This window comes from Mauremys mutica, chromosome 7 (genome assembly GCF_020497125.1).
Source record: "Mauremys mutica isolate MM-2020 ecotype Southern chromosome 7, ASM2049712v1, whole genome shotgun sequence".
Lineage (NCBI taxonomy): Eukaryota > Metazoa > Chordata > Testudines > Geoemydidae > Mauremys > Mauremys mutica.
Window position 1 is genome coordinate 53,076,689 of NC_059078.1, and position 21,240 is coordinate 53,097,928.

At 54.7% G+C, this 21,240-nt stretch overlaps 1 protein-coding gene across 1 annotated transcript in view; it reads right to left on the bottom strand.

Annotated features, from left to right (window-relative positions):
- RNF123 (ring finger protein 123) overlaps window positions 1-21,240 on the bottom strand; it is a 161,958-nt gene that overhangs the window by 76,010 nt on the left and 64,708 nt on the right. Inside the window, exons 15-24 of the mRNA XM_045024068.1 lie at window positions 15,436-15,509; window positions 14,780-14,897; window positions 11,998-12,097; window positions 11,576-11,637; window positions 10,568-10,639; window positions 8,935-9,055; window positions 6,385-6,486; window positions 2,207-2,313; window positions 1,605-1,797; window positions 421-566 (exon numbers count right to left, since the gene is read on the bottom strand). Coding sequence (XP_044880003.1) covers window positions 421-566; window positions 1,605-1,797; window positions 2,207-2,313; window positions 6,385-6,486; window positions 8,935-9,055; window positions 10,568-10,639; window positions 11,576-11,637; window positions 11,998-12,097; window positions 14,780-14,897; window positions 15,436-15,509 — 1,095 coding nt within the window. The remainder of the gene's footprint in view (window positions 1-420; window positions 567-1,604; window positions 1,798-2,206; window positions 2,314-6,384; window positions 6,487-8,934; window positions 9,056-10,567; window positions 10,640-11,575; window positions 11,638-11,997; window positions 12,098-14,779; window positions 14,898-15,435; window positions 15,510-21,240) is intronic.

A 21,240-nucleotide genomic window follows, 5' to 3' on the forward strand; every position in this document is an offset into this window, starting at 1 on the left:
CATCCCTCTGCTCTAGGCCCCAGCACTCTGCTGTTACTCAGTTCCCATTCTCCAGGAAAGGGATTCAGCCCTACCCCTAACATGGGGGGGAGAAGAGGGCTGAAGATCAGGGACTCAGCTGCAACCTCCAGTGACACTGAAGCATAGCAAATGCAATTTGGGACAGGATCTGCAGCCCCTACTGGAGACACGTGGTCCCCTCGTGCCAGAGCCATCACCCCAGGATGAGTACAACAACAAAAGAAACAGGGCTGTGCCAGCCAGACAGACAGACATGAACACTGGCCAAGGTGGCCCTCCCTCTTTGGTGGCTCGATGGGCACAAGGGAGCTGGCTCACTGAAACGACCCACGGATGCCGGCCCGAGTGTGGACCAGCACGACAAGGGCTGTGACCTTCTCCCCTATGGGTCCTGCTCACCTTACCAAGCTGCTGGTGGACGCTAAGGTTGTACATCATCACTATTCCATCCAGGATCTCCAGAAGAGAGTTCTCAGTGATTGACTGCTCCGGCTCCTCAGGGGGTCTCCCCAGTAACAGACCCTCATTTCCATGGCTGCCTTCTACTGCAACCCAGCCCCAAGACAGAAGAGAGTTCTCAGCAGCGTCGCTGGCAGTGCAAGGCCTGCACTCCTCTCAGCCAATGCATCGCCCCAGTGTGCAGTGTTCTCAGGGACCATGTCCACAGCACAGCTCCCTCCCACTCCATGCCTTACCCCAGCCCTCGTTCCCTCTCTACAGGCCTGGGGGCCTCACACAAAGGGACCAAGCTGGCTCTCAGAGTGCGAGCAGTGCTCCTGTCTGACGTGCTATTGCAGTCCGGCCCCACGCACAGCCCTTATCCTCCCCAGGCCAAGGAGGGAAGTGCCTGGCAAACACACATTGAGCAGAACGGTGCTGGGAAAGGTCTGGGAAAGGGCTGGGCACAACTGGGGCATTCCAGGCACTGCCAGGCAAATGAGCCAAACCCAACAGCTTCTGCCAAAATCAGAGCGAGGTCAAGATCATCAAGGGTTGGCAGGGCCGGGAAGTCAGCCCCAAGGTCTGTGTTACGTGCCATTAATCCGCAGTGCTGAGTGCCTCTGACAACAGATTTGGGTCCCACCACCTGGGCTCTAACCTGCCTCCATGTGAGCCCTGAGCCCCACCGCCTGGCCTGCCCCTGCACTGCAGCAGCCAGGGCTGAATCCTCAGCCACCGGGCTTGCCTCCTCGCCTTTGGGTAGGCAACCAGATAGTTTTTAAAGAAAATGCAGGCGCTTTGATAACCTGCTTCAGGAGAGACTTCACCAGCCCAGGCTGCCCGTGCCGGGACCAGCGCTGCCGTGACAGCGCATGGGCGCACCCCGGCTCTCCAGCAGCTCCTGCAAGCAGGGCTATGCCCAGGATATTGCCAGCCCCCAGCACCTCCAGGCTTTGAGCATCACACACTGAGCTCACCAGCTGAGCGACAACTCCTCAGTCAGACAGCGAGCAATTGTTGCCACTCTTTCTCAGCTGACTCAGGGCTGATCCATTCCCCAGTGACTGGCTGGGCCTTTTCCTTTGCCAGCTTCCCCCACCCCTACCTGACACCTTGGCAAGCATGCAGTGGGAACTACTCACTGTCATCCTCTGTCCGCTGCTCCACACTCAGCGTGCGTGCTTTCATCTTCTCCAGGGTGCCCAGGGACCGCCGCGGGTTCATCAGGCTGACGGCGGCTGTACTGAGGAAGCGGTTGGCACGGCCCAGGGTGGGTGAGCTGAGCCAACTGGGCCTGGCAAGGGCACCACCAATGGCCAGTGCTGCAACTGGGCGCTGAGACATAGAAGGTCAGAAATGTAAGCAGCTCTATTTGTTAGGCTGACCACTAACTCCAAGCCCTCCATCTCCAAGGGTCGCAACTGTGCCAGCCCAGAGCTTCCCTGGCTTCCCAGGGCTAACATGACAGACTCCAGCTTGCTCCCTCCCTCCCTGCCACAGCTGGGTTGGCTGTGCAGGACCAACAGGATGCAGCACCCTGCTCCAGCCACACAGGGAGCAGAGCTGTGCAGAGATAGAAATGCCTTTACAGGTACTTCTCTGATGACAGCTGCACTTGAACACTGGACACCGGAAGCCACCAGGCTCACTCGGCAGGGACTGGAGCAGTAGGGCCAAGTCCCCTCTCTTCCCCATCATGTGGCTTCTCTAGCCGCTGCTGGAGGCATAGGCCCACGGGGCCCACCTGGGCTGTGGACGTTGCAGACTCCTCATCCTCATCCAGGTCATCCATGGTCACAGCCTGCAGCTCCGCAGGGTCAATCAGGATATTTGCTTTCAAAGCCAGGTCATCTGCGTGAAAGGAGCCATGGGATCAGGGTTCGCTATGGACCCGCACCCTTGGAGCGCAAAATGGCACATGGCCAGCCCCAGAGGGTGCGGGGGGGGAGACACTGACGCTGTCCCAGTGAAGTGTCAGCTTCTGGTCCCTTTGGTCTCCCCAACCCTGCCATTTCACGTGAGTCTATGCTCCTCTCCACTACTCCCTAGCTGGGCTACCACAGTCCAAGTCTGCTACACCAGAAGCAGGGCTGGTGCTGCCATCACACAGCCCTGGCACAACCCCACTATGTCAATAGCAAATCTGCAGAACTGGAGACAGCCCCAGCTCTGCCCACTGCAGCATCCCCGTGAGAGGCCATGGGCAGGCTCCAGGGACCAGGCGTGCCTGGGCTGGAGGAATGAGCCAGGGCCCGAGGCTGCAGAGCAAGCAGAAGGGGCACTCCTGAGAGATGGAGCAGTGCCCTCAGCCGGGGCACACACCATGGCACTGTTCTGCCCCATCTAACCTGGGGAAGATCCTGTCCATTACTGCAGCGCAGCCTGCACAGTGAGATTTTGGGGGCAAGGGATAGCTCAGTGGTTTGAGCATTAGCCTACTAAACCCAGGGTTATGAGTTCAATCCTTGAGGGGGCCATTTAGGGATATGTGGCAAAAATCTACCTGGGGATTGGTCCTGCTTTGAGCAGGGGGCTGGACTAGATGACCTCCTGAGGTCCCGTCTGACCCTGATATTCTATGATTCTATGATCCCAGTACCCCCATTCTAGCTCCCCGGGTGGCACCTGTGCCTCACAGTGCACAAACAGATGTGGGAAAGCCAGAAAGCTAAACCAAGGCAATAGTACTGCCAGATTGGCAGGCAGGTAGGCCACGCTGTGGGTCCAGGTCCCTCCGTTGCTGCCCAGGTTTCAAAGTAAGGCAATGCCCACCATTGCTGAGCATGAAGTGAACTGTCCCTTGGCATGGTAAGCTCCTTCGTGCTGACAAGGTAAGTGCTGGGGGTGCTCAGGCATCATGGCAATGGGGCCAGAACCCAGACATTCCCCAGCAAGCCCTTCTTCCCTCCACTGGCTCTAGTGCCCTTCTCCTCCTCCCCACTCCTGGAATCCCCTGCTCTCCCCTTTGAGTCTCCCAGGCCCCTCCATCTTCCCTTCCCCAGAGTCTCCCTCACCTCTCCTTCAGGTTCTCCCTGCAGCTTAAAGGCTCCCATCCCCTTCCATCCTTCAGTCTGTTAGCCACCAGTCCCTCCAACCTGGGCATGGCCCCCTCCATGGGGCTATCCTATCGTTGTCCCCCCTCTCTCTGCCCCCAAACCTCTCTAACAATCAATCTTCACATTAACCCCTTACAAGGAAGGGCACCATTTAAAATAACGCAGTAGGAAAGGGAAGCATGCAAGGCAGCTAGGGCCAAATGGCACTGCAGACTCCTCCTAGGTGCCTAGATTCCCAGGCCACTAGGGACCATTGTGCTCACCTAGTCTGACCCCTGGTAGAGCACAGGCCAGAGACCTGCCCCACAAGCATTCGTGCAGCAGAGTTTTTAGAGAAACAGCCAATCCAGAGTTAAAAATTGTTACAGATGATGGAGCATCCACCATGCCCCTGGGTAAGTTGTTCCAATAGTCAATTATCCTCACTGTTAAAAACGTAGGCCTGATTTCCAGTCTGAATTTGTCTAACTTCAGCTTCCAGCCATTGGATTGTGTTAGACCTTTCTCTGCTAGACTGCAGAGCCCATTGTTAAATATTTGTTCTCCATGTAAGTACTGATAGACTGTGGTCAAGTCAACCTTTAACCTTCTCTCTGTTAAGTTAAACAGATTGAGCTCCTTGCATCTCTCACTATAAGGCAGGTTTTCCAATCCTTTCATCATTCTTGTGACTCTTCTCTGACCCCTCTCCAATTTATCCACATCCTTCTTGAATTGTGGACACCAGAACTGGACACAGGATTCCAGCAGTGGTTGCACCAGTGCCAAATCCAGAGGTAAAATAACCTCTCTATTCCTACTGAGATTCCCATTTATGCATCCCAGAATCTCATTAGCTCTTTTGGCCACAGTCAGACTGGGAGATCCTATTCACCTGATTATCCACCACGACCACCAAAGATTTTTCAGAGTCACTGCTTCCCAGAAGAGTGTCCCCCAGCCTGTACAATACAGCCTACATTCTTTGTTCCCAGACACATACATTTACATTGAGCCATATTAAAACACATCTTGTTTGCCTGAGCCCAGTTTATCAAGCAATCCAGGCTGCTCTGTACTGGTGACCTGTCCTCTTCATTATTTACCACTCCCCCAATTTTTGTGTTATGTACAAAAGTATTAGTAATGATTTTATGTCTTCTTCCATGTCATTGATAAAAATGTTAAACAGCGTAGGGCCAAGAGCAGACCCTTGTAGGACCCCACTGGAAACACACTGGCTCAATGATGATACCCCATATGCAGTTACATTTTGAGACCTATCAGTTAGCTAGTTTTTAATCCATTAAGGTGTACCATGTGTGATAGACTCAGGCCAGTTGGGTACAGCAGAATAGCTGAAGGCAGACATACTGGCCACTGGATTAACAGTTTTCTGTTCCCTGACTGACCAGAGCAGGGGCTGCGCCAGGCTAATGAGAACACCTGACTAATTAACCTGTAAAGAGTCAGGTGAGGCCATTCAGTTAATGTGACCACCTGACTCTAATTAAGGCCCTGCTGTTACTATAAAAAGGGCTCACTCCAGTCAGGCAGAGGAGCAGAAGTGCGGCTGAAGGGCTGGTTACTGAAGACACCCTAAAACATCGTTAAAGGAGCCCTAAGGTAAGGGTGAAGAAGGGAGAAGCAGGAGAGCTGTGGGGAAGTGGCCCAGGGAAATGTAGCAACTCTGGCAGTGAAAGGTTGGCTGCCAACAACTGCTACCATTAGGGTCCCTGGGCTGGAACCCGGAGTAGAGGGCGGGCCCGGGTTCCCCCCAACCCACCACTACAGGAACAGCTCCTGGAAGGGGAAGTCAGGTCCCTGTCAGGACAGGAGGCTGAACAGAGACTGTGGGAGTTCTCTCACCAACCTCCTTGCAGCCTATGATGAAAAGGGCTCAGTAGACTGTAACCCTGGCCCTAGAGAGAGAAGGGCTACGTGGAGGGTCACAGTGAGCCACTGAGGCTAAGCATAAACCGCCTAGAAGCACAGGACCCACAGGAGCAAGGTCAGAGCTCTGCCACACATGTTATTTTTATATCATTCTAATTTTTTTTTTTTAATTAAAATGACTTATGGTACCAAGTCAAACATCTTACTGAAGTCCACATATTACATCAACACTAGTAAATTTATCAACCAAACTCGTAATCTCAAAGAGAGATATTTTAAGTTCCTTAAACCCACATTGATTTGCATTAATTATATTACCCTCCTTTAATTCTTTATTAATTGAGTCCTGTATCTGCTGCTCCATTCTCTTGCCAGGGATTGATGTCAGATTGACAGGCCCACAATTAGTCAGGTCATTCCATTTATCCTTTTTGAAAATTGGCACATTAGCTTTCTTTCACTCTTCTAGAACTTCCCCAGTGCTCCAAGACTTACTGAAAATCAACATTAATGGTCCAGCAAGGTCCTTACCCAGCTCTTTTAAACTCTTGGATGCAAGTTATTTAGACCTGCTGATTTACAAATGTCTGTGTACGCATCCCGGGATCTATTTAACATCCTCCCAAGATACCAATGGAATAGAAAGTGTTCTCATCGCCATATGATGAGACTGCATCATCTGTTTTTTCCCCAAATACAGATCAGAAATATTTATTGAACACATCTGCCTTTTCTGCATTATTATTGATGATAATCTGGGCAACGGACAGCCCTCTCCTTGTAGTCAGAACACCAGCCCCTCCCTCCCCACGTGCCCAGAAACCAACACTGCAGTTAAAGGACAAGGAGATGCCCATTACTCCCTAAGCTACCACAGACTGCATTGCCCTCAACCTCCTCCTTTCCCTTCCCCCCAATTTAGACCAAGGTCTCTGAAGGGTAGGACTCCACACCATGCCAGTAAAGTGAAGCAATCCGATCCAGCACTCACCTTTCAGAGTTTTCTTGAGATGAGACAGGAGTCCACCGAGCCGCTGCAGGTCAAAGTAATCCACCTTCCCGTTATAGAAGAGCTGAGGAGGAACATATGCCTCTGGTGGGAAAGGAACAGAGAGATTTATGGCGAGCGTCCCAGGCTGTGACCCAGCTAACACGAAGAGACAGAGAGCACTACGCACTGGCCCCAGCCTGGGGAGCCAGACAGCCCTGCAAATGTGTCACAGATCCACTCTGGCAGAGGTGGTTTCCAGAGCGGAGCACACTCCACACAAGCACAGAGATAGGCCACACACTGCTCCCCTACAGCTGCCTTGTCCTCGACAGCCTACTCATTCCACGAGTGGGGCAGGTCTCCACCCAGTTCCTAGCAACACACTCCAACCACTGAGCCACACAGTGGGGTGCTCCTGACCAATTCCAGGCTGGACAGAGCTGGGAGGCGGGGCTAAGGTTGGAATAGCAGGGGTGGCAGGCCAGGACTGAGAGGGAATAGATCAGGGGTCTCAAACTCAAATGACCAGGAGGGACACATGAGGACTAGTACATTGGCCCGAGGGCCACATTACTGACACCTCCCCCCGCCATCCTCAGCCCCACCCCCACTCCACCCCTTCCATGAGGCCCCACCCCTGCCCTGCCTCTTCCCACCCCTTCCCTGCCCCCATTCCAACCCCTTCCCCAAAATCCCCACCCTAACTCTGCCCCCTCCCTGCCCCCAGGGCGTGCAAGAGGGGTGTGGGGGCAGGAGGGGTGAGGGGTGTGGCAGGGGGTCAGGGTGCAGGTGGGGTGTGGCAGGGGGCTCTGGGCAGTGGGTTGGGGTGCAGGAAGGGTGCAGGGTGAGGCAAGGGGCTCAGGGCAGGGGGTTCGACTGCAGGAGGGGTTTGGGGGGGCGGGATCTGGCCCGGCACGCACCTGCCCTGCCCCTGCGCCGCTCCGGGAAGCAGTTGGAATGTGGGGGAGGAGAAGTGCAGGGGTGTGTGTGTTGCTGTTGCTTCAGGCACCGCCCCCAGCATCTCCCATTGGCCGAGAACAGGGAACTGCGGCCAATGGGAGCTGCTGGGGGCGGTGCCTGAAGCAGCGTCAATACACACCCCTGTGCCTCTCCTCCCCCAGGTTCCGTCCGCTTCCCGGAGCGGCACAGGGGCAGGGCAGGCAGGCAGGCAGGGAGCCTGCCCTGCCCCCGGTGCACATCGGGTCGGAGCCGCTCTAGGTAAACCCTAGTGGAGGGCGGGGGGGCCGCCAGGAGCTTGTGGGCCACAGAAAATAACCTGTTTGAGACCCCTGGAATAGATGATGCTGATATAGAGGCATAAGAGCAGCTAGCACAGGCCCCACTGGCCAGATAGTGCTGTTCATCCTGCACTTCAGGGCTCTGACAAGCCCATCCACTCCCCTCAGAGGACTGGTCTGTGCGAGGAACCTGAGTGGCAGAGCTTCGGAGGCATGTCCTCAGAAGGACCATTCCAAAACAGTGAGTGTGCAGGGTGGAGTTACCTGGCTGGAGCACTATCCCGCATTAGCGATGCCAGTCACCTCCCAGGTGCTGCCAAGCCCCAAGTGCAGTGGTACGGTTCATTATGCCGTACCAGTAAGATATTTATAGCTGGCACTGCATACCAGAAAGACAGAGGAGGAAACCACCCCCAGCCCCGCCCCCTGCCCTTCCATGGAGCTGCGTCTCCTCCTCCTGTATAGCAGCCTCGCCGGAGGACAGGGCTGGGGGCGGTACAGCTGCCGGAGGAGCTACCAGCGTTCTGCTCCTATCCCCACTGGGAACCGCAGCAGGGAAAAGGAACAGAACGCCGGCAGCACCTCCCATGTGGCTGTACCACCACCAGCCCTACCCCCTCCCAGCCCCGTTCTCTGGCAGGGCTGCTGTACAGACCCCAGGCAGGACAACTCAGGAGACACAGCTGTGTGGAAAGGCTGGGGGCAGTACAGCAGCCATGCCGGAGGAGCTGCCGGCGGGGGGCTGCCCAGCAGCCCCACACTCTTCTGCTCCTTTCGCTGCTGCGGTTCCGGAAAGCCCTGATCCCCCAGGAACCACAGCGGTGAAAGGAGAACACTGGCAGCTCCTCCGGTGTGGCTGTACTGCCCCTAGCCCTTCCACACAGCTGCATCTCCTGAGTCCTCCTGACTGGGGTCTGTACAGCAGAAGTCTCCAGTGCAGCGGGAGGAGGACAGAGCCCCCCCCAAGTAATGTGGGATGGATGTGGATCATGGGGAGAGGATGGGGAGAGCACGGGGCCCCTGGGCTGGGGGTGGGGCAGGGAGGAGTCATGGGGGAGGTCACATGCCCCCCCCCTTTTGTGTCCCTCCCATAAGTGCAGCGTACCAGCAAGAAATGATTTCTACTTGAACCACTGCCCAAGTGTAAAAGGTTCCCAGGCTGCAGGGTCATGAAAGGTCACTGCTCCTGAACGGAGCTCAAGTGTCCAACCTCCTGGAAAACAGCAGCCAGGCCCCATCCCGTTCTCACCCCCAGTGTATCAGGGCCTCCATGACAATGCCACGCCGCTGCTGAAGCATAGAGAGGCCTTACCCTCACTGCTCAGGGCTGCAGGAGCCTTGGCCTTGTGCCCATCCCAGTAGCAGCGCAAGGTGGAGATGAGTCGATGCAGGAAGCAGACCATGTATTCTGGCGGGCACAGTACAGTCAGGTTCTGGAGGGGACGGCAGAGCAGACAGTGAAGGAGAGTCACACTTGGCAATCACAGCAGCAGCACTGCTTGGACTTTCTGCTCTCAGCCCCACTCTGTACACTCCGCTGTCTTGCAGACCGCATGGAGCATTGGCCGCAAAGCCCAGCTCCAGCACACAGCACCTCCCCAGAAGTGCCCCTCCCCATGGCACAGTGCCCCTCCCCATGGCATCACCAGGTGGCATCACAAATTTGAGTGCTGGGCCAGCCCGCTGGCCTGAAGGCATGCTAGCAGACAAACGTTTGAACGCCAGCTGGGCACTCTCAGTGGCAGAGAAGGTAAGCTGCTAAATAACATAACCATGCAGTGGGGAAGAACACCAATACCTAGCACAGAGTTAGCTGTGACCACAGCATCACAGAGACCTTCAACAGCAGCAAGTGAACCAGGCTGCCAGCTGGGGTTCTCTGGCTTTCTCCCAAATCTCCCATCACTGCACTAGCTGTGGAGCAGCTCCACCACCGGCGGCAGCAGCAGCAAGAAAGCACTAACCCTAGCATCCTGGCTAGTCACTGACATCTTGTCCCCAGAGATGCTCTGACCAGGGTTAAGCACCAGTGCTCCACCTACACTAGTATCCCCGACAACTACTGTAGTGGGACTGCACGGGCCAGTGCAGCCATGAAATCGGAGGGGAAGGCTGGGGCAGACACAGGCTGTGTCCCAAGATGACAATCCCTCCTGGGTGCTGAGCCTTTGAGGGTATCACAAACAGCCTCTTACAGGAACCAGTCAGCTTTGTATCATTGACAGCGGCACAATTCCCTTCACTACCCGCGAGTGGGTCTGGCCTGGGAAGCAGCATCACAGCAGGGCTGTGAGCACCTCCAGCTATCACCATGCTGTCTGCCTTCATAGAATATTAGGGTTGGAAGGGACCTCAGGAGGTCATCTAGTCCAACCCCCTGCTCAAAGCAGGACCAATCCCCAGACAGATTTTTACCCCCAGATCCCTAAATGGCCCCCTCAAGGATTGAACTCACAACCCTGGGTTTAGCAGGCCAATGCTCAAACCACTGAGCTATCTCTCCCCCCTTCCGACAGCACCTCCCCAACAGACCCAACATGCCCCTAACGGCATGTTGCTCTCAGTGCCTTGGTGAAGGTAGGGTCAGATTCTCCCTGTGAGGGGCTAGCGATGGGGTCCTAAAGGGATGAGAACCTTGGCTGGGAGAGGGGTTAAAACATTTGGCTTCTCCCTCCCCACTGCCTGCCTCAACCCCAGCACCCGTCCCTCCCCAGTGCACGCTGCGTGCGCAAGCCACATTCCGGAGGACAGCACGCTTGGCAGCTACAGGGGGAAGAGCTGGGTCTCTTGGGTTCTATCTCCTGGACAGTGCCTGCGCCAATCCTTTCCTGTGCCAAGAGGGCCCAGTGCAGCCACCTCACACTGCTGCAGGGCTCGGCTGCCCAGTCCGGAGGCACTAGAGAAGAACAATGGCCCATCACAGCAGTGCTGGCACCACGACTTACCCCTCGGCTGCTGGCATTTTCCTGAAGGAACTTGCGGAATTTGTTCAGGAAGATATATCTGGAGGCTTCCCCCTGACAGAAGAAAGAACAGGAGTGGTGCTTACCCAGCTGTGAGAATCCCATGCTCTCCTCTCTGCTTTGCGACTGCTCTGCTCACCTGGCCCAAAATTCACACCCAGAAGCCCTTTGAGAATCGAGTGCCACACAGGCCTTGGCACAACCCTCTGCACAAGGACCAGTTTCATCTTTGGGGACCTTTTAAGTCTTCTCGTGCTAGTTTGCATGCCCAGTGCACTCCACTTCTCCCTCCCAGCTTCCCTTCTGGCCTGCACCAAAGCAGACCAAGCTATTCCCACTGCAGACATGCATCCCGCACCACTGGCATGCATAGCAATGCCCCGAGAACAACACTTGGTCCCTCCCAATGGAGCCAGTGACCTATGGACAGCTATGTTCTGTTGCCATTTGGACAGCAATTTAACAAGTGCCACTAAGTAACCTGGGAGCTAGGCTAAGCAGGGCCAGTACCCACCCCACCTTCCTGCCAATATCATCAGTGCCTCCTGATGTGAGTGTGGGTTAGTCAGTAGGACCCTGCTGGGATTTGCCAGTGTGGCCAGTTAGTGTGAACACAGTATGCAATGCACATGCACAGGGGCTTTTAGAGGCCACATACCCATGGGCTAACATTTCACTAGAATCCCAAAGAGGAAGGAAATTCAGAGCGAAGGAAGAGCTCTAGTTTCTATGTTGGACACCAAGGGCCAAAGCAGGTGATTCACAGAATGAGAAAATGCAGTTCAGAGATCCTCCCCTCCCTCTTAACACAGAGTCCAGGGCTCAGGGAGCAATGCAGCCTGCCTGCACAGATCAACACGGAGCACTGCCCTCTCCACGGCTGCCTCTCCACATACAAGACTGAGGGTGCTTGGTATTGTATGGCAGAGGTAGCCCCGGGTGAGGAAAGCCTGAGCAGCTCTGCCTTGAAAGCCTTGCAGTTCTACTTACCCCTCCTCGATCTTTGTTGTTCAGAAGCAGCTTCAGGATCTGAACCTGGAGTTCTTCCACCACTGAGAAAGAGACACACAAGTTAGCCATCAGGGGAAGTGCCCTGAGAGCTCAGAGCCCATTCACCCCCGTGCCATGGGCAAAGACTGCCTGAGACTGCTCCCCAGCAGTCAGGAAGGCATGCTCAGGCCAGGCCAGCACAGCACTATCCATGGCTGCTGGGCCCTCTCAGCCTGGCCCCTGGCTCCCACTGCACGGCCATGGGAACACTGACCAACTCAGCATGCATGGGCCCACAGCTGGCTCCTGGCTGCCAAGGGCACTTGGAGGCAGCTCAGATGCCCGTCCTGTGATGGTGTGAGTGCATTTCGCCACACGGCTCTACAAGGCGCTGGTCCCCCAGCAGTGACCCCCTCACAGACCTTCAATGCGTTTTTTGAGCCGCTGGCAGCCTCTGTCATATGCCCGTCGGCGCAGCCTCTCCTCGGCACTCTCCTCCTTCACCTCCTTGCTCTCCTTGCCCTGGGGTGAGGGGGTGGTCGACAATTAACCCCAGCCCAGGACCAGCACACTAAGCCCAGCACCACAGAGGAACAGCGGCACTTCCCCCCCAGGGAGAGTGAGTGGCCTGGCAGCTGGCAGCCAAGCTGGGAGCCCTCCCTGGAGTGTGTCAGGTCCCCAGCAGATGTGGGAGCCAGGAAGGAGCCACCCTGCCCAGAGCCACAGTGCCAGACCTCTGAGGGGTGGAGAGCAACTGAACAACCCCGCAGAATTGCAACAGCAACTTGGGAGGGAAGCCCTTCCCCTTACCCTCCTGTAAGGTATACCTGCCCCCACCCCGCAGCAGCACGCAACTCAGGTCAGACCATGACGGATGGTGGTGGAGGGGCTGGGAGCCCTTGGCGCACAGAGCATACAGCACAGATCTGTCAGTTCTCATGTGAGCACAGTCTGGGGGTTCCCCTGCCTACCCAGCCAGTGGACTGCACCCCAAAGTGTCAACAGGTCAGCAAAGGAACAGGGCTGCCACCCTCTGCAGTCCTCTCCAACATTCTTCAGACACTGAACTAGGAGCCAACAAGCAGCTGCCAGCCCCCCAGCTCATTGCTTCTGAGTCACACTGGGCTGGGAGAAGGAAGCAGCAGCTGCCTTGTTAGAGCCCTGATTTTAGTGCCTTGTCCCCCAGAGTGACCCAACTCTGTCTCTCCCCCAAGCCCGCCTGTGCCCACGGAACACCATTCCTTCCCCAGGAGCCCCCAGCCTCATCTCCCCCTGCACCCACTCCCAGGAACAGCCCCGAACCCAACCCCTCCCCCAGGAGCCCCCTCACAGTACAGGATCCCTCAGTTCAACCCCAGTCCCTGACACACACCTTCCCAAAAGCAATTCTCCCTTCTCCCAAACCAATTAGTCCCTCAAGCCACCCCACCCCCCACCCCTAAAACCAACCACAGTGGGGAGCAAGGAGGGGAGCCCCTAAACCCTACTGAGAGCTCCGTCTCCTGGGAGCCCCAGATGCCCCCCTCCACTGAAGGCTCCAGGGCTCAGCTCCTGCTCTCTCCCTCCCCGCTTCCTGTCACTGGAGCTACAGCTTGAAGGCTGCTTTGCTCCCTTGCCCCGCCTGGAAACAAAAAAACGAGCTATTAGGGAGTTTTTCAACGCATCTCTCCACTCCCTGGCCTCGGCATGTCCCACTGCACCGGACTCGACCTCCTGGTGCCCCGTGCACAGCACTAGTTAATCTCTCTCTCTCCAGCTCAGGGTGCTTTTGACACATCATCCACATATCAGACTCAGCCAAGCCCACCCCACTTCACCCCAGGAGACAGACACCCTGCCCAGCTTGTCCACAGCAGCTGAGGACAGCAGACAGCAGCTCAGTCACTGTGAGCTATTTTAACCTCCATAGAGAATGCCCTCCCAGCATCCTGCTGGGGCTCCTGCTCAAGCCCCTCTGTCGATCGCAGCTGCATGCCAGGCAGAGAGAGGCAGCTCTGGGAGCTAAGTGCTCCCAGTCCTTACACAGAAGCCAGTCAGCAGCCAGTGCAGCTCCTTGGCACAGGATCACAGCAAGGTACTCCCTGCCCTTTGCCCCAGAGACAGCAGAGGCTAGTGGGCAGAGCTGCACTGGCTGCTGACTGGCTTCTGTGTAAGGACTGGGAGCACTTAGCTCCCAGAGCTGCCTCTCTCTGCCTGGCATGCAGCTTCCTCCCAAAACCTCCTCCTCCCCAGCCACCACCCTCCTGCCCATCACTTGGGCCCGTAACCAGGTAACTCGCTGACTCCGCCACTCACTGGACCCAGCACTCAGGCCATGTCCAAACCCTGACGCTTCCTCTTCACACTCTGCCACACCCAGGGTATCGCTCCTTGGTGCTGCCACCTCCTCCTGGCTGGCTCTGGCCCCTCGCTCCCCTGGGCTCCACGCAGAGCATGCAGCTCAGTCACCTTCCCGACTCACTGCTCTGTCCTCTCACCCCTTCCATGCCCTGCACGCTCCACTCACCTCCGCCTCCAACATGGCTCATCACCTCCCCAGCAGCGTACAGGGGAGTCAACCTATCTCCACCCCACCAACATCCCCAGCCTTCATCACCCACCTGTCAGCTCCTCCCACACCTCACAGAGACCCCAGCCTGCCACTGCCTTTACCCCCTCAAAACCACACCTTCTGCGTCTCCATCCCACTGTAGTGCTGCAAGAACCAGCCTGGGGATGCCACTCAATAGGGGCTGTGCTGTGACTCTCCCTCACTCTCCCCACATAAACACATCGTTCTGACTCCACACCCTTGAACACCACACCGCAGTAGTCTGGTCTGGAGGGGACAGAGGTCCCCACAAAGAAAGAAATGGCCACAACCTCCTGGCCAGACACAGCTGAAAACCCATCCCAGTCGGCATGGCTACCTGGCTATCTAACCCAGCCTCAAAGTGCAAGCATGTCCCAGGTACTGGGGCACCCACCAGCAGGAGGCAGCTATGCCTTCCCTGGCCTGCCACCATCACACCTGCCTCAGGTCTCAGCCAGACACCAGGCGAGGCAGTCAGCTTCACCTACTTAGCCAGCTGGCAGCACAGCTAGGCCTTCATTCTATGATCACAGGCGCGCACGCACACCCACATACACACCCCTACCCACCCATCCCCTACTGGGCAGGCCAGGCATCTTTCCCACTCCCAGAAGAGGCATGTGGTTGCACACCTCTTTGGTGAAGCGGTTTGGCCACCAGGTGGTGGGGATGAGCTCCTGCAGGCCAGCCTCCTCCACACGCAGGGGGCTCTTGATGTAGAAGAACACCACTGAGCGGAGCACATCGAAGCTGTGCAGGAGTTAAGGGAGAAGCCCAGCAGCTCAGCTGGGAGCATGCACAGGAGGTCAGCCATACAAAGAGCTCCAGGGGAGGGAAAAGCAACCCCAATGCTAAGATGGGGTTAAGGGTTAACCTTTCCAAACAAACTCTTGAATCCATCTTCATGAGGTGCTCAGGAACTGGGGAGGATCCCACTGAAACGGACAGGCTGGGTGCTGGGAGGGAGCTGATTGCTGTGAAAGCTGCTTTGGTGAATTCTCTGTGGTTTCACTCCAGGAGTCAGCCAACGGATATGGAGTGTGGGGTTTGCACAGTCAGAGAGAAGCAGGGCACGGGACAGGAGAAAGAACCCAACGGGATGCAGCACAGTCTGGAGAGCTCCCCTCCCTTCTTCAAAAGTGAGGTTCCATGGAGAATGGTACCAACCATTCCTGCAGATAAAGAGACCCCCAGCATGACTCCCCTCAGAACACAGGGCACCCAGGGAGAGGAAACTGACTGCATCTTCTAGGGGGTATGTCGGAATGGGAGTAAGTGCAAAAGATACAGGACATTGTTGAGTAGGTATTTCCTGGACTTCTCGTGCTTCAGGACTGCAATGGTGAGCCGGAGGTAGTGGATCTGGGGAGAGAGATAGAACAGAGTCAACAGGAAAAGCTGTATCCCAGGGAAGCGACAAGGGTTCAGTTACCAATACAAGTACAGCCGGAACAAAGAGCTGCCACGTTTCAAGTCAGCAACTCAAGAGACTGACTGAGCTCTCTGAATCTATTTGGCTTAACAGAGAGATGGTTCAGGGGTGACTTGGGAAACAAATATTTAACAATATGTTCTTCAATCTAGCCACAAAAGGTAAGATCTAGTGACTGGAAGTTGAAGCTAGATAAATTCAGACTGGAAATGAGTAAATGTTTAACTCTGAGGTAATTAACAACTGGAACAATTTACCAAGAGTCATGCTGGATTCTCCATCTCTGGCAATTTTTCAATCAAAAGGAGATGTTACTTACCTGTAACAGGAGGTTCTTTGAGATGGGTGGCCCCCGTCTGTTTTCCACTGAGGGCAATGCGCATGCGCACAGAACTGGAGCTTTCAAAGAAGCAGTGTCCGTCAGTCTCTTCACGCTCCTAGCTCCTCATGGGTTCGTGTCTTCGATTCTTTTTCCACTACAGATCTACAGGGTATTGGATTATGAATTATGGGTACTGAATTTTTCCGAGAACAGGCCCTGCATTTCAAAAGGGAGGTCCTGGAGGGTGTATTGTACCTCCGGCGGCAAAGTGGACTGCAGCCACGCAATGCGTCGCATGGTCACACCGGACGCCACAGTTCTGGCCCCCAAGTCCGCTGAGTCGACCGCTGCCTTAATTAAGGTCCTGGAGGCCAGCTTGCCCTCCTCCAGGAGCGCCGAGAATTCTCGGCGGGAGTCCTGCGGGGTCAGCTCCGCGAATTTACCCAGGCATCCCAAGATGTTAAATGTATATCGGGATAGCAGGGCCCTTTGATTTGCGATGCGGAGTTGGAGGCCGCCCGCCGAGTAAATCTTGCGCCCCAATAAGTCCATGCGCTTGGACTCCTTTGACTTCGGCGCAGCGGCAGGCTGTCCGTTACGCTCCCGGTCGTTCACGGACTGGACTACCAAAGAGTCCAGAGTCGGGTGCACATAAAGGTATTCGTACCCTTTAGGCGGTACAGAATATTTCCTCTCTACTCCGCGTGCCGTGGGAGGGACGGAGGAAGGCGACTGCCAGATGGTGGCATTGTTCCGCTGGATTGTGCGGATGAACGGCAGCGCTACTCTCACGGGGGCATCTGCTCCCACGACATCCATGATGGGGTCATCGACCTCCTGGACCTCTTCGATGGGCAGATTGATGGCTTTCGCAACCCGCCGGAGAAGGTCCTGGTGCGCTTTGAGGTCAATAGGCGGGGGCTCTGATGATGATGCCCCTGCCACCGCCTCGTCGGGAGAGGATGACGAGGAGTGACCTGGCAGCACCTCTTCAGGAGCTGGCTCCGCGTCTGGGCGCTCCGGTGCCAGTGTCTCCTGCGCCAACGGTGTACCGTGAGCAGCGGTCTGTGGCGTTGGAGACGGGGGTGGCCTGCTGACAGTGGCCTCTGGCACCGAACGCGCCGAGCCTGGCTGCCGCGGTGGAAGGGGAGGCCCCTGTTCATGTTGGGCCCAGGGCACCCAAAACCCCCATTGCTGAGGTCCATGGTCCTGCGGAAGAGACCCCGCTCGGAAGTCTACCGCACTACCCTCAGGGGAAGCAACTGAGGGTTCTCTTGAAGGCCAGGGAGGAGCCGTTGCGGATCCCGGGCGGACGTCCGGTGCCGGAGTAAACTGCCTCTCCGGTGCCGCCGGATGGTGCCGGTCGTCATGCGGTCTGGTAGGCGAACGGGATCTGCGTGAAGCGCGGCGCCGGGAGCTCGACCGGCGGTGCCGGGAGTCAGACCTCGATCGCGAGCGGCAGTGCCGTGAGCGGCTGCGTGATTCTCGATATCGGCCGCGATGCCTGGAGCCGGACCTGGTGCGGTGCCGGCGACTTGGCGACCGGGACCTGGAGCGTCGCCGGGAGTGCGACCGGTACCGCGATTGCGAGCGGTACCGGGACTGCGACCGGTGACGAGACGGGGAGCGGCGTCTCGAAGTTGACCGTCGTGCGGATCGGCCCCGGTGCGTTGGCGACCGCCGTCTAGAGGGAGAACGGGAGCGAGAGCAGATCATAGCGCTCCGGTCACCTCGGCCGCCAGGAGAGGGAGGGCGCATCATCAGTGGCTTTCCAATGGACTTGACTGTCCGCACCGGCGGTGCCGATAGCTGATGGCCCGTATCAGCGGTGAGGTCGATCAGCTCCTTCGCCGTCGCAAACGCCTCCGGCGTGGACGGGAGCCTCAGCTCTTCCTCGGTCGGCACCGGGGAGCTGGGCGGTGCCGGACTCGACGGCCCTTGCGGTGCCGGAGTCAACGGCCCGGTGCACTTCTTGTGCACTGCCTCAGCCTGTACCGTTTTAGTCGGTGGCGGTTGGGCTAACGGCTTCTGCTGCTGTTTCGCAGTGGCCGTCTTCGGCACCTTTTGTTTCTTCCTCGGAGAGAGCGAGCGGTGCCGAGTCTTCGGTGCAGGGTGCCGAGACGTGTCGGCACCGGGGCGGCTCGGTGCTGCCGGTGCGCTGCTCACGGAGGCCGGCTTCGGCGCCGCCGGAGCTGGTGCCGGAGGTTTGAGAGCCGACTCCATAAGGAGTTGTTTTAAACGAGAGTCCCGCTCCTTCCTCGTACGAGGCTTGAAAGCCACACAAATGGGGCACTTATCTGACCTGTGCGACTCTCCGAGGCAGCGAAGGCAAGAGTCGTGCGGGTCACTCACCGGCATGGGCCGCTGGCAAGCCACGCAGGGCTTGAATCCCGGTGCTCCGGGCATAAGCCCGCACCGGGGCGGAAGAAGAGGGCTAACCCCTCTAATTCCCTAACTACTATACTATACAACTAACTATACAACTTTAACAAGAAACTTAACAAACTATTAACAACTATATACACTAGAACTATTGAGAGCGCTAGGGCTGTGGAGGTAAGGGAACACTCCACTGTTCCTACTAGCCGTCACGGGTGGAAAGAAGGAACTGAGGAGCGGACGGGCCGGCTGGGGTATATATTCAGCGCCATAGCGGCGCCACTCCAGGGGGCGCAAGCCGGCCCGCCGGAGTTGCTAGGGTAAAAATGTTCCGAAGAACTGTGCACGCGCGGCGCGCACACCTACATGGAATGCATAGGAGCAATCACTCGAAGAAGAACACAAGCAGCTTTCAAGTACCTCCGTGGAAAATTTCCAAGGTTAAGTGAAGCTAAGATAAAGGAAGGTGTCTTTGTTGGTCCTCAGATTTGTGAACTTCTTCGAGATGATGCATTTGACCATGCACTGCGTGGCAAGGAAAAGACGGCATGGAAAGCCTTCCAGTTAGTGGCAATAAATTTTCTCGGAAACAACAAGGCAGACAACTACAGGTTGTTGGTGGAAAACCTCCTCAAGGCATACAAAAGCCTTGATTGCAACATGTCACTAAAGATACATTTTTTGCATTCTCATCTAGATTTTTTTCCACCAAACTGCGGAGCAGTGAGCGACGAGCACGGCGAGCAATTTCACCAGGACATTGCAACAATGGAGAAACGCTATCAGGGCAAATGGAGCCCATCAATGCTTGCAGACTATTGCTGGACAGTGACAAGAGATGCTCCATTTAATGAATACAAGAGACAAGCCAAGAAGCGCCGAGTAGACACTGAATAGGACTAAACTATGTACATAATAGTTTTTTGCCTTTTGTTTCATAATAAATTTTAGTTAGATAACCCTTTTGCTGATTTTTAAAGTGTTACATAAACAGGACAGGTGAAATATTATCATGTAAAGCAACCATAAACACATGAAAAGACCTAGGTTTACAATTTATGATTAAAACTCTACAATCTACACAATATACATAGACATAAAATGTAAAAACTTAAATATCTTAGAAACAGTAGCCAATCAGTTGTTTTAATTGTCATATTTGAATTCAGCACATCAAAATACATAACAAATAGCACATTTTATCTCTGAAGCAGACGACTTCTCAAAAATTGTAGACCAGTGTTACAGGTAATATCTCACCCTCAGAGATGTTCCAATAAGCTTCTTTCACAGACTAGATTTCTTCCTAGTATGGGCCCAATCCCTTCCCCTGGTACAGTCTTTATTTGATCCAGCAGACATCTCAGGTGGTAAGCAGGGGTTCTCTCATGACTGGCAGCCCCTTTTGTCTTGCTTCACCCCCTTTTATAGCTTTGGCACAAGGCGGGAATCTTTTGTCTGTGCTTGTCACCGCCTCATCAATGGAAAAGTACAAGGATTATGATAGATTCCAGCATCATGTGACATAGTCACATGTCATGGTAAGTCTCCATTCTTCCTGGGTACACAGGAAGGTTTTCAGGTAAATAAACAATTTACAACCAACTGTCTGGGTCAATGGAAGCCATCAAGATTCTAAATCACCATTAATGGCCCACACTTCGCATAATTACAATAGGACCTCAGAGTTATACTTCATATTTCTAGCTTCAGATACAAGAATGATACATGCATACAAATAGGAGGAATATATTCAGTAGTTTATAACCTTCATTATGATACCTTACAAGAGACTTTTTGCATAAAGCATATTCCAGTTACATCATATTCACACTCATAAGCCTATTTCCATAAAACATATGGAGTGCAACATCACACTTGGAATTTAGCATGATCCTGTGCTCATGGCCATATCCATGCTTGGGTCACTCCGCAGGCAAATTCAGCCAACAGCATGGACAAGCTATTCCTTCACCCTCTCACTTCCCTGTTCCTTCTCGCATGAACACAGAGCAACAATACCCGAAGTCCAAAGGCGCAAACAATTCGATGTTTATTGGGGTGAACTTCCAGCAAGCATGATTCCAGTTTCCTTCCTTAGTGTCCCCCTTCCCAGCTCTGACACCACAGAGCCTTGTCTGTGTCCCTGTTTCTGTTCCCATCCCCCCCTTTAGCAAAACATGATCCCAATTCTCCCATTCCCAGTCCCAGTTCCCATTTCTGCCCCCTTACTTCCTGATTGACTGCAGACTCTATAGCAAAACCTGAGTTTTGCTTAGCTATTCCTTAACCAATCATTTTACTGAAATTTAACTAACCAATCCTAACATATTGTAACATGGTTATTTAACCAATTATATTCCACCACCTTCATTGGTTTACACCCAACAAAATTAATTATACAGCAGACAGAAACAATTAGAGAACCAGACAGAGACCATGCAAATAAACATACAAAACAATACAGAAGTGAGGATTTCACAACTACATCTATACAGACATAAGGGTTCTCCAACTGTGTCTATTGATAAGTGAGTTCTTGCCAGACAGGATGCGATCAAACTAAGTTTCCTTTTACATCTTCTAGGCTCTTCCCATTCTCTGGAGGTGACAGGAATATCAGGACAGGATTGTATTCCTAATAGGCCAATAGCACCTTATTTCAATGTGACTACTTTGGAATGTGAGGATGTGACCATACACTTTCCAGCTTATGGCTGCCTAACTACATCTTAGCTGAAGGCCTTAGCCTGTCACAGTAAGTGAAGGCCATTACACAGACAGTGATTTTGATTCTTTCTTTTATACCTCTATAACTAAGTGATAAGAATACACCTAAATTCTTAAAGTATAGGCCTTGCAGACAGGCCTGAATATCTATATCCTAACACCCCCGTCCAGAGAAAGGAGCAGCACGGCCCTGGCAGGCGGAACACCTTCTCTCACTTCTACTCAAAGAA